General features: G+C 41.7%; 2 protein-coding genes across 9 annotated transcripts in view; one reads left to right on the forward strand and one right to left on the reverse strand.

Annotated features, from left to right (window-relative positions):
* Window positions 1-1,433: 1,433 nt before the first annotated feature.
* On the reverse strand, window positions 1,434-11,799 carry LOC121707180 (uncharacterized protein C6orf132 homolog). Of its 7 annotated transcripts, none has more exons than XM_042089541.1 (8): window positions 5,737-5,910; window positions 5,509-5,546; window positions 5,306-5,344; window positions 4,980-5,069; window positions 2,733-4,814; window positions 2,272-2,430; window positions 1,913-2,026; window positions 1,434-1,656 (listed from the first exon to the last, which is right to left on the reverse strand). In XM_042089541.1, exons 2-5 carry the CDS (start codon window positions 5,536-5,538, stop codon window positions 3,696-3,698), a joined length of 1,278 nt encoding a protein of 425 aa, XP_041945475.1. In that variant the 5' UTR covers window positions 5,539-5,546; window positions 5,737-5,910; the 3' UTR covers window positions 1,434-1,656; window positions 1,913-2,026; window positions 2,272-2,430; window positions 2,733-3,695. The 7 variants fall into 7 exon arrangements, 6 of the variants coding, with proteins under 6 accessions (XP_041945475.1, XP_041945476.1, XP_041945473.1 ...); XM_042089542.1 differs by having other exon boundaries at window positions 1,913-2,030; XM_042089539.1 differs by having other exon boundaries at window positions 1,913-2,430.
* A 586-nt stretch (window positions 11,800-12,385) lies between these two features.
* The window catches only part of zgc:171566, a 31,115-nt gene continuing 26,876 nt past the window's right edge, over window positions 12,386-16,624 (forward strand). For both annotated transcript variants that reach the window (XR_006031253.1, XM_042089549.1), the window contains exons 1-2: window positions 12,386-12,698; window positions 12,944-13,058. Coding sequence is in view for 1 of the 2 variants with exons in the window: in XM_042089549.1 (XP_041945483.1) it covers window positions 12,593-12,698; window positions 12,944-13,058 (221 nt within the window). In the remaining variant the exon portion in view is untranslated. The remainder of the gene's footprint in view (window positions 12,699-12,943; window positions 13,059-16,624) is intronic.

Here is a 16,624-nt window from a genome sequence, read left to right on the forward strand (position 1 = left end):
AAGGAAAAACTCCCTTACCAAGGAAGAAACCTTGGGCAGATCCACGGCTCAAGGGGCTAACCCAACTGCCAGGGGTCTTGGTGTGTGTGTTGGGGGGATGACAGGGGAGATGGGATAGTGTGCTGTGTATGTGGGGAGAGGGCAGTGTGCAATATGTGTGTTGGAGAAGCTTCCTCATGAGACAATGTGCTGTGTATTGGGAGGGGGGGGGGCAGTGTGCTGTAAGTATGTTGGGGATGTGTGTTGGAGAAGCTTCCTGATGAAATAATGTGCTGTGTATGAAGGGGGGGGGGGGGGCAGGGACTTAATATTGCAAGCAGAGTACTGTATGTAATGTATGTGAGTGATGACAGTGAAGATGTGTGTGTGGGCGGGAGGGGAGTGGAGCAGTGACTGTGTGTGTGTGTGTGTAGTGTGCGTGTGGATAGGTGGGGGCAGTGTGCTGTAAGTATGTAGAGGATGTGTGTTGGAGAAGATCCTGAAGAGGGCAGTGTGCAGCAAGTATGTAGAGGAGGCTTACTGTAGCAAGCAGTGTGCTGTATGTATGTGAAGTGATGACAGTGATGATGTAAGTGTGTGTGTGTGGGGGGGGGCAGAAAGGCTAGGCAATCAAGGACATGGGTAGATGGAGGAGAAATCAAAAATAATAAATAAAAAGTGTGCAAAATTTGGAGAAAGTCAGATATGTGTGTGTGTGTGTGTGTGTGTTTTGACGTGTGATGAAATAAGAAAATAAATAAAAGGTCTGTAGCATAGGGAGAGGGATGTAAAAGTGCTAAAAGTCTTGTAGGTGTGTGTGGGTGTGGGGGGGGGTCATGAGTGCTGAGGAGTGAATGAGTGCAAAGTCAGTATAGTGTGAGTTCAGAGTTGGGAAATGTTTGAGAGTGCTGAGGAGTGAATGTGTGCAAAGTCAGTATAGTGTGAGTTCAGAGTTCGGATGGCCTGGGGATAAAAACTTCTGAGTCTCTCAGTTCTGGCTTTGTGACTACATAGGCGTCTTCTTGATTTCAGCGGTAGGAATAATCCATTGTTAGGATGAGAAGAGTCCTTCAGAATCTTTTGGGCTCTTAGGAGTACTCTTCTGGAATAGATATCTTGTAGAGCAGGGAGTTGAGTTCTTATAGTACGTTCAGCTGAGCGCACTACTCTCTGCAGAGTATATAATGTATACTTATGAGCAACTGTATTTTAAGGAAGAACATTTATTTATTTACGAAACATTTTTTATTTACAGAGAAAATTGATGTCCTTAAAGATTGGGGTTTTCCTCATTTTTTAATTAAGACATTAAGATCAATTTTCAAAAGATGATTTTTTATTCCTCTTTTTAGTCAACTTTAGCATGTGTTTGCTAAGTGTATGTAAACTTCTGGTTTCAACTGTAGTTAGATGACAGTTGTGTGTTAGATGACAAATCTGAAAAAAGAACAACATAAATGTTTTTGTTTTTATTATTGTGGCGATTTTTGTGTTCTATAAAATAGAAATTCACACTGTCCTCATGCCCCCAAAAGCAAGCAGTTAGGCAACGGTGGCAAGGAAAACTCCCAGCTGAAAGCTGGAAGAAACCTTGGGAGGACCCAGGCTGTTGGGGGAACCCATCCTCCTTGGGCTGGTGCTGGGACAGCAGATGGATGGAGCGGTGTTCGAGAGAAGCTGAAACAGGAAAATTCAGGCTTATTAGTTTCACAGCACGACTAATACACCAGACAAAGGGGGAAATTTGCCAGTATCCGCTCATCAAATTAAAGTTTGCTTATAGGCTATCTAACAGTATATAGTTGTAGGCTAAAAGATGAGGTTAACATACAAAACAAAACCACATTTTGACAGGCAGAGGCACAATTTACAGTTGCAATGATGTTCATAAAAGTAAGACTTTAAGTTAAAACTTCATCTTTACACTTGCTACCTTTTAGTTGAGAGTTCCCGCTGGAGCGGATAGATCTGCTTCCACCATGATTTCTCCTCGTCCTCTATTGTATGATACTCATGTTTGTGTGGTCAGGACACAGTTAGTTTGAGTCTACCTGGAGAGAAGACATTTCTTTGATTAGCATAACTAACCTTCTTGAAAGCTGCGTACACACTGACAGCGCTTGCCTGTCACCTCACTGTTTTGCATTGCCACCTGTGATTCACCTCTAATTTCTGAATTATATTAGCATTCCATAGGCTCTGATCATTAGCCTCTTCATCTCTGGATAGCATAACAGTGCAGAAGGTCTCCTGGCATCATGCCATGCAAATTAACATCTAAATCTGCCTTACCTTGGTGACAATGTCCCGATACTTCTCATACAAACCATACAAGGAGTTTTATGATGACAGTTCCTGTGTGTTTGGTAGCAGCAGTTCCTGTGAAAATGCCTGCTCTCCTCCCCCTGGAAACTTCCTTGTGTTCCTTCCTTTCTTGCTTCTTTTGCACCTCTAGACACAAAATACAGAAGAACATTTCTAATTGTTAGTCTTTGTTTGTATCAGCCTTAGGGAGGCTACACCAGGTATGTAACTGAAGCGTTCCTTTCGTGTTGCGTCTGCCGCAACAATTTACTTCCACTAATCATGGAACTGGTTAGACCAGACGTGTTAGCGACGCGTATCTAAAACGTCTTTTAAAACAATTTTTACACTTTAGTTTGCGGACCTGGTGTATAGCCTGGGTGTTACAACCTGTATGTTTATAAAGGAGGTCTGTATCTACCAGCAATCTCACTGATCTTTTATCTAACCTGCTCCTTCTTGGTGTCCTGTCGTCTCTTTTTTCAGAACTGTATGTTGATGCGGCTTGCACTGCTCCTCGCTGCTGACAGCACAACCCGCATCTTGCCGCCCCATTCGTTGGCCTCCTGCTCGGCAGCATGTGCTTTCCTCCTTTCCTCCAGGCGCCTCTTGTTCTCCTCCTCCGCTCGCTCCACCTCCTGCCTCTTCCTCACCCTTTCCTCATTAAGCCACTGCTCGTTATCCTTTGCATTTTGTTGCCAGAGCTGCTGTTCATCCTGTTGCTCCTTCAGCATTTTCTCCACTTTCTTTCCATAACTGGGTTGGAAAAGCCGGAAGAAACGTCCTGGCGCTGCAGTTATTTTGTTTTTGATTTTAGTAGCTTTGTTTATTCTTTTTGTCCATCTTCTGTTGCTTTTCTGACTTCTTTTTTCACATTTAGCCTTTATCTTTAATGTCCTGTTTTCCTCTTTCTCCCTCTTTTCCCATATTTTGCTTATCTCTTTCTTCCGTTTCTCAACAAACAATGCTTTTTTTATTTTTCTCTCCTCGGCCAACTCCATCTGAAGTTTTTTCTCCTCTTCCTTCTTTATTTTTTTTCTGCTTGAGCTTCTCTTCCTTTGCTTTTTCCTTTTGTTGCTTTTCCAGAACCTTCTGCCTCTCCTTTTCCTTCTTTTCATCTTTCAAGGCCTTTTTATACTGGTTCAAGAGAGCTTTCAGGTTGGCTGTCTCTTGTTTCAGCTCCTTATCAACCCTCTTCTGGCCTTGTTCTATTTCGACCTCTAGCACCTTCAGTTCTTCCTTAGTCCTCCTTTTCAGGTCAGACAGCAATCATTTTTTATTTTTTTGGAAGTTTTTTTTCTTCAATGCCAGCTGGTCTTTCTCGTTTTTGTAAGACGCCCTTGTATCTTTTTCCAGCTGTTTCGCCAATTCCAGTTTCTTTTCCGTTGTCAGTACCAAGTACTGTAATTCCTTCAGTCGCTGGGTTGGGTCATCTTTTCTTGGGTCGACTGGCTTGCTTCAGATTGATTTGGCTTATGAAGTATGACAGGTGAAGAACAGCTTAGTGAGGTGCACTCTGAGCCTTGCTGTAACAGGAGAGCAGAAGCATCAGTCTTCACCTCGTCCCTCACCCCTGCCAGGGTCTCACCCTCGGGTTTGGCCCCATCCAATTGCATTGTATCGGCTTCCCTCTGCAGCCTGTCCCTTTCCCATGCCTCGATCATGTAGTCATGGTCCCTCCTCATCTGCTTTATCTTGGCAGGAAGGCCTCTGATATCCAGATCGAGGATTTGTAATTCAGCCAGCTTTCTTTGTCTGGTGACTATAATCAAGTCCATAAGGTCGCTTGCTCTGTCCATCTTTCTCATCTTTCTTGTTATTTCTGCAACCTGGGGATGTGGGGATTCAGGAGAGACTTCAGTTGCATTAGCGATGGCTGTATCTGAAGGGCCAGGTGCTTGCAGTGTTGGTGTTTGACTCTGGTTCCAAGGGGTCCTTGGGGCTGGCTGACACTGAGTTGACAACAGCGGAGGAAGGGCAACTTGGGATGCCCTGTGAATAGGTGACACTTCAGGGAATCTGATCATCGTGGTGGGCCTATAGCCAAGGTCTGGATGTCCGGGGAAGAGCAGCACAATCTGCGCTTTGGGCTGAACTTTTCTTACCTGGCATCCACATATCTCATTATTTGTATTTGTGCCAGCATAAGGTCGTCTTGACTGTGTAGGTGGAGCAGCTTTAAGTGGAACGACTTTACGCGGAGCACCATTAGATGGAGCGACTTTATGTAGAGCAGCCTTAGATGGATCAGCTTTAGGTGGAGTGGCTTTAGGTGAAGCAGCTTCAAGTGGAACGCCTTTACGTGGAGTAGCATTAGGTGTAACAGCTTTACATGGAACAGTTTTAGGTGAAACGGTCTTAGGTAGAATGGCTTTACATGGAGCAGCTTTAGGTGGAACGGCTTTAGGTGGAACGGCTTCAGCTGGAGCGGTTTTAGGTGGATACTTTGGTGTAGGCTCTAACTCCCACACTGGCTCGAGAGTAGAACCAGAGGAGGTGGAGGAACATTGGCTTTCCTCAGATGTTTCAATCTGTTTGAAGTGGGCAAAAATGGAAAAAAAACTTTTCTGTGTTAATAACTGTTAACTGGCTGAGTACAGATGCACTCCCCCCCCCCCCCCCCCCTTACATACTGCAATGGATCATGTTTTCCTGCACACTGCGCCCTCTGTATGTATAGGCCTCTCTACCCCTACCTCCTCTTCATTCCCCCGAAAGCTGGCCCGACGACCAACCATGCGTCTTATCACCCTCAGAAGGCGAATGTCTGATTGGCTTCTCTGCACCTGCCATGCCACAAAGACTTTCTAGACCCTGTTCTGTAATGTGCCACTGTACCTGCGGCTTCAATACATTTCTGTTTAATTCCACTACACTCAGCTTTTACAAGTCCATGCTAATTCAATTCCACTCAGTTCAATACATTATTAATGTATTCTATAAATATTGTACAGATCAGTCAAGGCATATACCACACCCACCAGATGCTTTCTATATTGATGTTTTGTAGTGTCATACATACCACAGAAGACCAAATTGATTCCTGACTGCTTAGATCAGACTGCAAAAAATCAGTTCCATTCAGTTACATTACATTTCATTATTCATTTCAGTTTAACACTGTTTCCCCATCTTTGTTTGGGATGAATTACTACTTCAATCAGGAAATAGCAGTGGGTCAATAACATTCAGAAGGAATGAACTATGACTATGGATATGACTTACAGGCTCAGGGTGGATTTGTGTGCGAGGCATCTTCAGTTCTGAGGAGAAGAGACTTGTCTTATAATATAAGAGTAAGAGTAAAATAATAAGAGTATGATATTTGAATTAACACGCACATTGACCTTTGGATATCTTTCCTTAGACCACCTTATCTTAGATCATCAAATAAAAATAAAAAACATGCCTTTGAAAAGCATTACATGTAATAGCCAATTCATTGTAACTTACCAGATCACCTATTATGTTGTAGTCTGATGTAGGTTTAAATTTATCTTTCACTCAGCAATACTTTGTGTCCTTATCTAGCAGTTGCTGTGGTAAAATGAGGTTTTATTTCGTTTTAACTGGTTTTAACCCTTAAAGGAGTACCATCACACCAGGGAATGTTGAGAAATTAACGTTCTAAAGAATATCTGGGTTCATTGAATTCAACATAGAATTTTAGAACCTTCAATTGTTGCGGAACTTAGAATGTTCAAAAACCTACACCTTTAAGGGTTAAATACAAAGTTCTGAGTTGACATAGTGGTCCATTATGACATCATAGTAACACTATGGTAACCCCAGTGTCAAAGGGTGACAAGCAAAGATTCTAGAGCAGAGCTCTCTGTTCTAGAATCTTTGGTGACAAGACAAGAGACACTTTCCTGCAAAGATTCTAGAACAGAGCAAGATAGATCAGTTACGTCATAGGCATGAAGTACGCTCTGAGCCCGACAGGGCGCCATTTTGGTAAGCTCAGCGCAACATTTCATATACAGTTCCAATTCTATGAGCCCACCTGAACAGCTGTTGCCAGCTGTTTTTTTTTTTACTCGGTAATGAACTGCAAGAACTGACAGTGTGAAAGGCCTGATTTATCTTTTTCCAAGTTTACACTGAATAAGGAGAGGTAAATACTAGGTCTATTATTTAGACAGAAGTAGCTATTGCACTGGTAAATAGATCACATCAATTTCCATTGAGAGACTGTATAGCAGGGGTGGGCAAACTGCGGCCCGCACTTTCATCCGGCCCGCTGAGCATTTCATTTGGTTATCAGGCTGCTCGCTATTTTTTTCCTGCGATAGAGACGACGTTGGTTAGCTTTACTGCAAACTGTTTTTCACTCTCCTTAGAGAACGTTTACAATGTCAATGTCAAAACATCATGTTAAATAGAGATAACATCATGTTAAACTAAGTTAATTCTTAGCTATCTCCTTTGCAGCAGATCTAACGTGAACATGCGATCCATTTAATTGGGAACGCGTCTGCACTCACGAGAGGGAGAGAGAGCCGCAGGTTCCAGCTGGCTTGTCATTGTTGATAATTGATATCTCCTTCTTATAAGAAACTTTTAAAAGGAAATCATGAAGGCAGCAGTAGTTCCCACTACTGACCATTTAAAAAGTGTAAGAGGGCCATACCGTAGCGGGCAGAAGATCATTGAGAAATAAACGTGAATTAAAGCGACAGTGCACAATTTATACATTTGTTAAACAGCATAAAATTAGCAGTATTTTAAGCAATTAATATTTTAAAAGAAATATTTTGTCATACTAAATTATAGGCTATAAAAAATGTAATTTGTTTTATGTGTGTGTCGTGGGGGGTGGGGGGTGGTTGTTGTGCGGCCCGCCGGCCAATTTTCAAAACCCAGTGTGGCCCTTGAGCCAAAAAGTTTGCCCACCCCTGCTGTATAGCCTACTGATAAGCTAGCTAGCAGGCAAACTAACTTAGCTAACGTTATATTATCACCATTGTTCTTTTTTCTACCTGTAGGCTACGTTAACCCTTTGTTCACCGCCTGCTTAAACACAGCACATAGCCCTAATAGGCTATTATTATCAATCACTAATAAGGTCAAGATTTCACTCAAGCGTCTGATGTAACTTAAATAAATGCAAATAGTTGGCCTAGGCTAAACACAGCCGTGCTTGACACTAATTATTATCGTTTCCATGCAGTCAAAAACTCCCAAATTGTCCTGCTTGCCTATGTGAAATGCATATGACCACAGAAGTTCGTTTTCAAAAATCATTAGCCTATATACAGGCTGGAGCCAAATTAAAACATGTCTTTGTAAATGGCTTTGTAAATTATGCTACGTTTAATTAAAAAGTGTTTCTTGCGTGCGTTCATTCTCTCATTCCCTCTCCAAAATGTTCCTGTTCTAGGCTGGCCAAGTGCATGAACCCAGCATCTGTGCGCGCGTCACATGAAACACAATTGAGACAATAGATTGACCATATTGTTCAACTGCAAAGCCTTATCATAGGCATGTTACATTCATGACATGAAAAGTGGAACTTATAGAACGAAAATGACAAATTACGCAGTCGGCTAAACGTTTTAAACTTGCGCAAAACTGATGAACCCAGCATCGTTGCTTCGCATAAATTAAAACACAAATTGAAGCCGCACAGCTTGACCATTGGACCTTTCCATAGGCATGCAACGTTTATGACATAAAAAGTGGAATATGAACGCATTTCATCACACCTGACAAATAAACGGGGCTGTGGCCGCGATTTGACTGATTTATTGAGCTCTCAGCGCAGTGCTGACTTGCGCGTCTTTGATGAGCGTATACGAAGGAAAGCCCTCTAATCGGACGGGCAAGACTGACAAGTAGGCCAGCCCGTGGCTACGCGTAGCCTATGTCAAACAGGTGCTTTCTCTTCGACCTCCACAAATTAAGCTACAGTTAATTCCGTAGTCGTTTGAATAAGTTTGCGATTGACAACGCGACTGACAACATTGTGATAAATAGGCATTCTAACTTTTGCAAAGTCAACTTGAATGCATCAATTTTGAACAAAGTTGTGTAGGCTACACCGCGCCAGTTGTAGTCTGCATGAAGTTCTTGCACAAGCCACCGTTTTGATTTCCTTAGGGGAGATGCGGGCTGAACCCGCTTGAGGGAGAGAGGTGCAGGTAGAGAATAGGTGCTCTACGCACATCTCTATGAAATAATGTAGCCTAGACTAATACATATTTTAATATTTAAATAAGCAATCGTGGAAACAATAAGTCAATAGGCTAGACAGATATTGTGAGTAGGCCTAATGCAGGAATGGACGTTACAGTTATTCAGTAACTATAACGAATTACTGAAATTTAAATTGTAATGTGTTACCTTTAGACTACTTCGTTTCCCAATAAAGTAACGAAATTACAGTAACACGTTACCCCCAACACTGGCCTATTGAACTTTGGTGGATGATGGACAGATGTCAGTGCCCTAGCCTAATTTACCCTCGGAAATAATTCTAGATTATCTTTATACAATATATTTAACTGGTCTAGACATGGTGTGGTCTATTGGGTTTCACGTAATTTCAAAAATACAGCTTTACAGAATAAATATTGTTAACATGTTAGGATCAGCTCCATAGGATTCCCACGGTAGCCAGCGTCTGTGACGACACCTGGGGCCTCATTACAGAAACTTCCTAACTCTGAAATCCTATCTTATCTCAGTTTAGGATGGCATTTAGGATTTTTGGTATTACAGAAGCATGTTTCCTAACTGCATTTAGGAAAAAGGCCTATCTTAACTTAAGATAGGAATTTGGCCATTACAGAACCATCCTAACTCAAGAATTTCCTAACTTAGGAATCCTAACTTAGGATGGCACATACCCTGTCCTAAATGCAAAATAACTGCCAAAACTGACTGCAACAGTCTTGTGAGAGTGGTTGCCTAGCCTATGACAAGATGATGGACATGGCTGTTAGGGACACCATAAAGCATATTTCACTAAATAAGTTAATTAAGTGAAAACTTAAAAATGTAGCCTATAAGCTATGTGTTTTAAAACATTTATAATATTTATAACAATTAAATATTAATAATTATAACAGAATATTAGACTATTACTGGTATGTATTATTATAAATATGTTTTTTGTTTTTCCATTTTTTTATCCTGTTCATCCAATGAATCAATATCGACACACTCTCTTTCTTCCTACATAGGCCTAACCTAGACCTATTTCTCTCTGATATGGTTTGTCCATCTTGAGCAAACAACTGTCTTTAGAACACCATCTTTGCAACCTGACATTCTAATAGATACATTCTCATAGATACAGGCAGTCTTGTATACATTCTAATCATAGAAACAGGCATGACAGGACGATTGCCGATTTAAAAATCTAATTGACAGTTATGGTTAGGATTTCTTAAGTTAAGATAAGATAGGAGGTCTGAGATAAGATAGGACACAGCCATGAGTTTAGGAACTGCTTCTGTAATAGGAAGATAGGAGCTTACCAAAATGGCGCCCATAGAGTCATAGAACGTACTTCAACATATCCAACGTATTCTCCTGCCAGTAATCTATCTTGCTCTGTTCTAGAATCTTTGCTTTCCTGCTTGCCAACACTCCGTTCCCATCGCAGAGACTGCAATCTAACACATGGGACGTTGTAGGCACGGAGTATAGAAAGAGTCACGTCCCACATGTGTTAGATTTGGTCCCCCCGATTCCCCCCATAAATAACAAACAAACTGAACCCAAACATTAAACATTTATATTTGAGATCTCATCACAATAAAACGGGGGTCCGGGGGTGTCTCTCCGGGATTTGTTTTATTTTAATTCTGGTTGCTAATCACACCATTTTGAAGTTATTTGAGAGGGACAGGATTCAGGGATAGGCAAGACAGATTCTGTCTGTCTCACGTCATGTTACCCCATGCATTAAACCACATGTCACTGCTTGACTAAATGAAAAATATAGGCTACTGAACATGGACATTGTCATAGTTGACAGAAATTACGTTTTGTGCCAACATGTTGTAGAAACACAACCACTTCCTTAATTTGGTGCAAATCTCCTTTACTTTGGTTATAGTCCGCTAAACGTTTTTGCCCAAGTTTGTGTGCCGTCATCACATTTTGCAATATTAGGCTACCTTCGTTACTAACCTACCAGTTGATGGCCTTTTTACCTGCCTTTTTACCTGCATCGACTCGCGAATCGCGATTGATTGTGCATCTAATGTAACACTCGGTGGAGAGACTTCCACTTTCCAAGTTTCACTTTCACTGTCGTTGTGAGCTAAAAGGCTAGGCCTACTACAGTATGGGAAATACTTTGAAGTTCCTTTTGAGTAGGATCAGCTCCAAAAATGAATGGATTTTCTTTAACCTGTGCTATACTTTTCCACTAAGTTGTGCTGAAATTGTAGACTACCCGTAGTTTTTTTTATGTTGACAGAACCGCACTACAGTAGCCTACATGGTGCAGTAAATGGAAGCTCTGGTAGCGCGTGCAACTAACGTCTATAAAAACAATATATTTATGGAATAAAACTAGACCTCTGGTTGCTGTTTACGGTTAAACTGTGATGATGTGAACACCAGCCAGCGTGCACCTATACTAGGATACCATGCACTCATAGGCTATTCCCCACAAACCTAGCGGCTGCTTGGACAAATTCACTTGAGGGGTGGGGCAGGGGGGCGCGATCGTAACACACACTGAACCTGTCATAAAGAGGCCAAAATGATTGACCTGTCACCCCCCAAGCCAAATGGATGCAACTGTTCTAGGCCTATGCCTACATGACGGGCCGCATAATAGGCTAAATAACTTTAAATAAATAAATAAATAAAAAAAAAAATAAATAAAACATTTGCATTTGCCCGGTTGTACAGATTACCAGTCCGAGCCTGCCCGTATTTCATGATCATCTCGCGGCTAAACCCTGCCGTTTTGTTAATTGGAAAATACCGTGATTTGCATGACCGTAATGGTAAACTTATAAAACTTATAACTTATAAAATCACGGACCCATTCATTTTGTCTGTTAATCTGACATTTCACAGGTTGCAGGTTGTGTGTGCGAAATACACCCTAAAACACAATCACTTACTTCGTTCAATTTCAACTGTTTTATCATAAAATCGGGCAAAGTGCCGTGTGCACCAGAAGGCCTAGGTTACACTTTTGGAAAGCTATTCACTGATATTATTTGCCTCTACATATCAAAGGAATGTCTGCAGAAATTATTTCTATGGTAATTTTACTTCAGAGTAGGCTACACCGACCCCAATTTCAGAAAAGTGGCATTAGGCTATTTGGCAACTTCATAGTTTATCTCACTACTTCAAACTCAGTCCACATTCTTTACAGTGTCATTCATGTGTCAGACACCTGACTGTCACACCTGTCAAATAAAGATGGCTTATATGGGTAAGTAGGCTAAATATTGGTGTAAAACCACCCATCTTTATGACCCTGGATGAATATAGTTGGCCTATGAGGTGCAAACCGAATTTTTGGAACCCTGCGGCCTCCTGCGCATGGGCTCGGTAGGCCCCTGGCCTGCACTGATCCAGTCTAATAGTGATGCCATACATCACTAACGTAGTCTAGGCTACTACATCACAGATACGACAGATTTGTCATTGAACATTAACATTCCAAGTTAATTTCTGCTAGCAAGTGTTGCACTTAGCTTGAGCAACATCATCACAATCGAAATAAAGGTTAAATAAACCAGTGCACGTCATCTTCTCACTTCATCTGACCTTGACAAATAGGCTAATTCTCTAAGCCTGACACTTAACTTTAGCCCAAGTTGGTCTGTTGTGCTGGCTTAATGCCTGTGAATAAAACATAGAAACAAAATCATTAGGCTACAATGTGCTCCCAATCTGATTCAAACAAGTAGGCCTAGCCTGCACAATTAAGAGCACATGACTACGTAAAATAATCACACGTTTTAGTAAAATGAGCGCACATAATTTCAGTACGTTCTCTCATATTAATAACATATCGCAACGTCACCTTCCGGGCTCCGTAAAGTGACTTGCTTTCCTGTAGCATAGGCTACTACCATAGTAGTACGCACCCTTTTTCAAATCGAATGGAACATTCCAAATGTGCAAAATTCAGGTGTTTGAACACGTTCTTCAGATTGTGAACGAGCTGAGAAGTACGTTCGCCCATCCTTTGCAAGCAGCTAGAATAAAGAGCTAGGATATTTCCGACAACCAGTCGCAGTCGATCAATAGTCAGTGCCAGCAGTATCAGTGCTAGAATCTAGATATTTTAATTTATTTTCCATTTGTTGAACATCGGAAGTGAATGTGTCGCCCGGTTTTTGTCTTTGCGGTCCTCTTGGCCGCATACCTCTCCGACCAGTTTGTTTTAACAACGTGCAGCATTGTGCAGAATTACAGACCGATTATTGGTAAGTGTTTTCAGATAGGCTGATCACAATATATATCCCTGCTGTGCTTTGATTCTGAACGTGACTACAGTGTATTGAAATCGTGTTTGAGAATGTTCTGGAATTAACATCATAACATCCCCCGACCAACACTTCCTTGATGAAGAAAGTCTTGTCTGATATTGTAACGTCACGTCTAGAGATGTCTTAACAATTTCATACGAAGTCTTATCCCAATTTTGATGGATGTCGCGTTACTATTTAAGGTATATTGGCTCAAGAGAATTTAGAGGAAGACTTATATGCTCAAGGATCATCTTATATTGCTGCCTCATACGTTAAATACATAGAAGGAGCAGGAGGAAGAGTTATCCCCATCAGGTAAGCTATGGTTACATTTCGGTATGGTTGTCATCATCTGTCATTTTTCAATGGTAAAAAGTCAAACATGTAGCCTACACAAGTTATTGTTCTGGTCTGGTCTATTTAGCCCTTCATTATTTTCAAGCAGATATGTTGAATCAATAATTAGCACAATTAGGCATATTAATCACCCATATTGATTATTTTTGGAACTGCCTGGCCAATTTGTACAGTATTGTAGTGGTTTTTGGGGTTACTGAGGATGCTGAATCCATTCCTGTCCATTTCAAAATTCAAAATGGCTAGTTAAACCAGGGGATGGTCACATTTTGATGAGGTTTTGGGTAATTGAGAAATATTAGAGGACATTGAAATGATTTAGATCGGTGGTTCTGAAACTGTGGTACGCAGACACCTAGTGGTACTGGAGTCTCCACGATTCTTTTTTAATAAAGATGACAATCACTTCAAATTATATCAAAATATAATCATGCAAACATGATGGATCAAAAACATTCATGCAATCATGGCTCCAAACAGGAAGTATTAGAAAGATAAGTGTAAATATGTCAAGCAGAAACTGAAGTTGGTGACAATGAGCCCAGCACATGTGACTAGTGAAGCTAATTCCATGGCACCTGCCAGCCACAAACGACCCAAAACAGTATGTACAATATAATATGTGAAATTGGCCTGCACTATTGCATATTAATGCCAGTCATAATGGTGGTACTTGGAAAGCCAATTGGTACTCTTTGTGAAAAGTTTGAGAACTACTGATTTAGATACTTCAAGTTGATTATAAATTGTTGGATTCTTCTAAACATAGTTTTTCACAGGTCATATCTGTGGTGACTGACTTGAATATTGGGGGTACCAAAGGGAAGTGTATGGGGCGATGAAGGTGTAGTGGTTAGGGAATGTGTGGTTACTTTGAGTGAAGAGACTATTCCATATGTACAGGCATATGATCCCTCTGCTTGTCAAGGTCCGTGGATGAACTTTAAGACACCGGCTTGCCTGGTCAAGCCCACATGGGGGCAGCCGTGGCCTACTGCGCTTCGGACTTGTAACCGGACGGTTCGAACCCCGACCAGTAGGCTCGGCTGAAGTGCCCTTGAGCAACGCACCTAACCCCCTCACTGCTCCCCGAGCGCCGCTGTTGTTGCAGGCAGCTCACTGTGCTGGGATTAGTGTGTGCTTCACCTCACTGTGTGCTCACTGTGTGTTCACTGTGTGCTGAGTGTGTTTCACTAATTCACGGATTGGGATAAATGCAGAGACCAAATTTCCCTCACGGGATCAAAAGAGTATATATACTTCTACTTAAAGCACCTATGCTGCTGTGAAATCTCTGATAGTTTGATCGGAACATGTTTCAGAGCAGCCTAGAGTGGCGTCGTTAGACTTGGGCATTCGGGGCTATAGCCCCGGATCTATGGGCCGTCAACAACAACAAAAACTCTAATCGTGAATGAAATAAATAGCCCCGTAGAAGAGACTTTTGTGTTTTGTGTCCATTGTGTGCATTAACAGCAGCGCAAGACAATCTGACGTGATCTGGGCAGGTTTAGAATCATTTGTTGCAAATTGTTGCAATTTCAATTCTCCTCTACGCTATTACGCATTGCTGTTTCGTGCTTCTACTAACTAGCCTTAGCGAAATACGTGTATAAGGACAAATGGATATTAGAAGTTTATTTAAAGAAAAAAAAGGGCAGAGCAGGGACAAGAAGTGGAAACTCTTCAGTGTGTCATCATCTCCCGCAACCCAGGAGGACATTTCGATCAGCTCAGTTTCAATATATCGTGATTTACTATTGAATCACATGCGCAGTAAATAAACCTGACCTCGTTTGAGGGGGCTTCCAAGCAATGCATGTTGGGCTTGATTTTGACAGAATGGAACTTTTTCTTTGGGCAAAAGTTCGTGATATACAACCCAAATGCATTGCTTTCAAGGCACCCATAGCCCATTAATTGAAGGGGATGACGTCCGAAATGTTTATCCCGAGACGAACGCTCACACCTGTCAAGTGCACGACAGAGGTGCATGACGATGTTTATTCTACAGGCTATTTTAATGTGATATTTGGGGTGTTGTATGTGGTGCACTTTGGCAGAAGAGACGTTCTCCTCGGGGGCGCCTGCAGGAATTAATGCTATGGTACGCACACCCACCCCCCCCCGCAAAAAAAAATTCACTCGTGAACAATATTTGTCCGTTTTAGGTCCGTGCATTGGTCAGTCAGCAAAAAAGTAGCCTACATAGCATAACAACATCCACATGCAATAATACAACGACAACGTCTACAATGACCTATTCATTTGGACAACTTGATACAGCCCTATACAGGCTAAAGTTACCTTTAGTTTTGTTCTAGCGTAACGTGACGTCTGGCTTTAGTGCAGTCTAACGTTCTGACAAGCACACAAATTGCCTACCTTGTTCTTGTCCATCTGGAATAACTCCTAGCGTTGCTGCCTCCATCCTTTCTGTTTTCGTTGTTTAAAACTTGTGATATCCATGATGAGTATTGAGTTCGTGAATTAGCTCAACATTGTGTGCTGATAACCATATAGATAGCCGAGTAAAAGAAAACAACAAGTAGTCTATTGCGTGGCTGCATGCGTATTCTCTCTCCTGCTCAAACATAATGTTTACACTAACTTTACGTAATAGAAAATGGTAAATAGCCTGATGGCATGCAGCTAATGGGATACTGTACATAGTTGGGAAGGTATGGTAGGCCAATTTGGTGTGAATACACACACACACACAAGGGAAATTTTCTCTCGCTGTTGAGTAGCCTGATGGTACGCACAGTGTGTACGGACGTACACCTGCAGGCGCGCCTGGTTCTCCTTACACGGTCTTTAAACATCTAAATATTCAGAATGCCTTGACGTGAGTCATTACGATTGGCCTTCCTTTTCATTCTCAAAGTAGGTTAAAATTGCATGTTCATCAGCACGATTTTCAAAATCTCTCGGGGGAGAAACCCCCAAACCCCCGAGCCCCCGGACAAAAAAAGAACTCTAACTTCTGGGCTCTAGCCCCGAATGTTTTAAATAGCTAGCGACGCCCCTGAGACAGTGTATATATATAGTCTCTTCACAACTATTTGTCGTTTGTAATCAGTTAAATACCTTCCTCAACGAAAACAGTATCCTTGAAAAATTCCAATCAGGTTTTAGATCAAATCTCAGCACAGAAACGGCTCTACTAAAAATAGTCAATGATCTCAGACTGGCTACTGACTCAAACAAAGTCTCAATTCTTATTCTTCTGGATTTGAGTGTGGCATTTGACACCATTGATCATAGCATCCTAATTCACCGCCTTGCGAAGTGGGTGGGTCTCTCTGATAATGCTCTAAACTGGTTTCAAACCTACATTACTGGCAGAGAGTTTTATATCAGTCTAGGAGATCATGTATCTGAAAAACATGACTTGCCTTTTGGTGTGGCCCAGGGGAGCTGCCTTGATACCCTGCTATTTTCCCTATATATGCTTCCATTGGGAAACGTCATAAGTCAGCATAATGTAAACTTCCACAGCTACGCAGATGATGCCCAATTGT

The sequence above is a fragment of the Alosa sapidissima genome, chromosome 4 (genome assembly GCF_018492685.1).
Source record: "Alosa sapidissima isolate fAloSap1 chromosome 4, fAloSap1.pri, whole genome shotgun sequence".
Taxonomy (NCBI): domain Eukaryota; kingdom Metazoa; phylum Chordata; class Actinopteri; order Clupeiformes; family Clupeidae; genus Alosa; species Alosa sapidissima.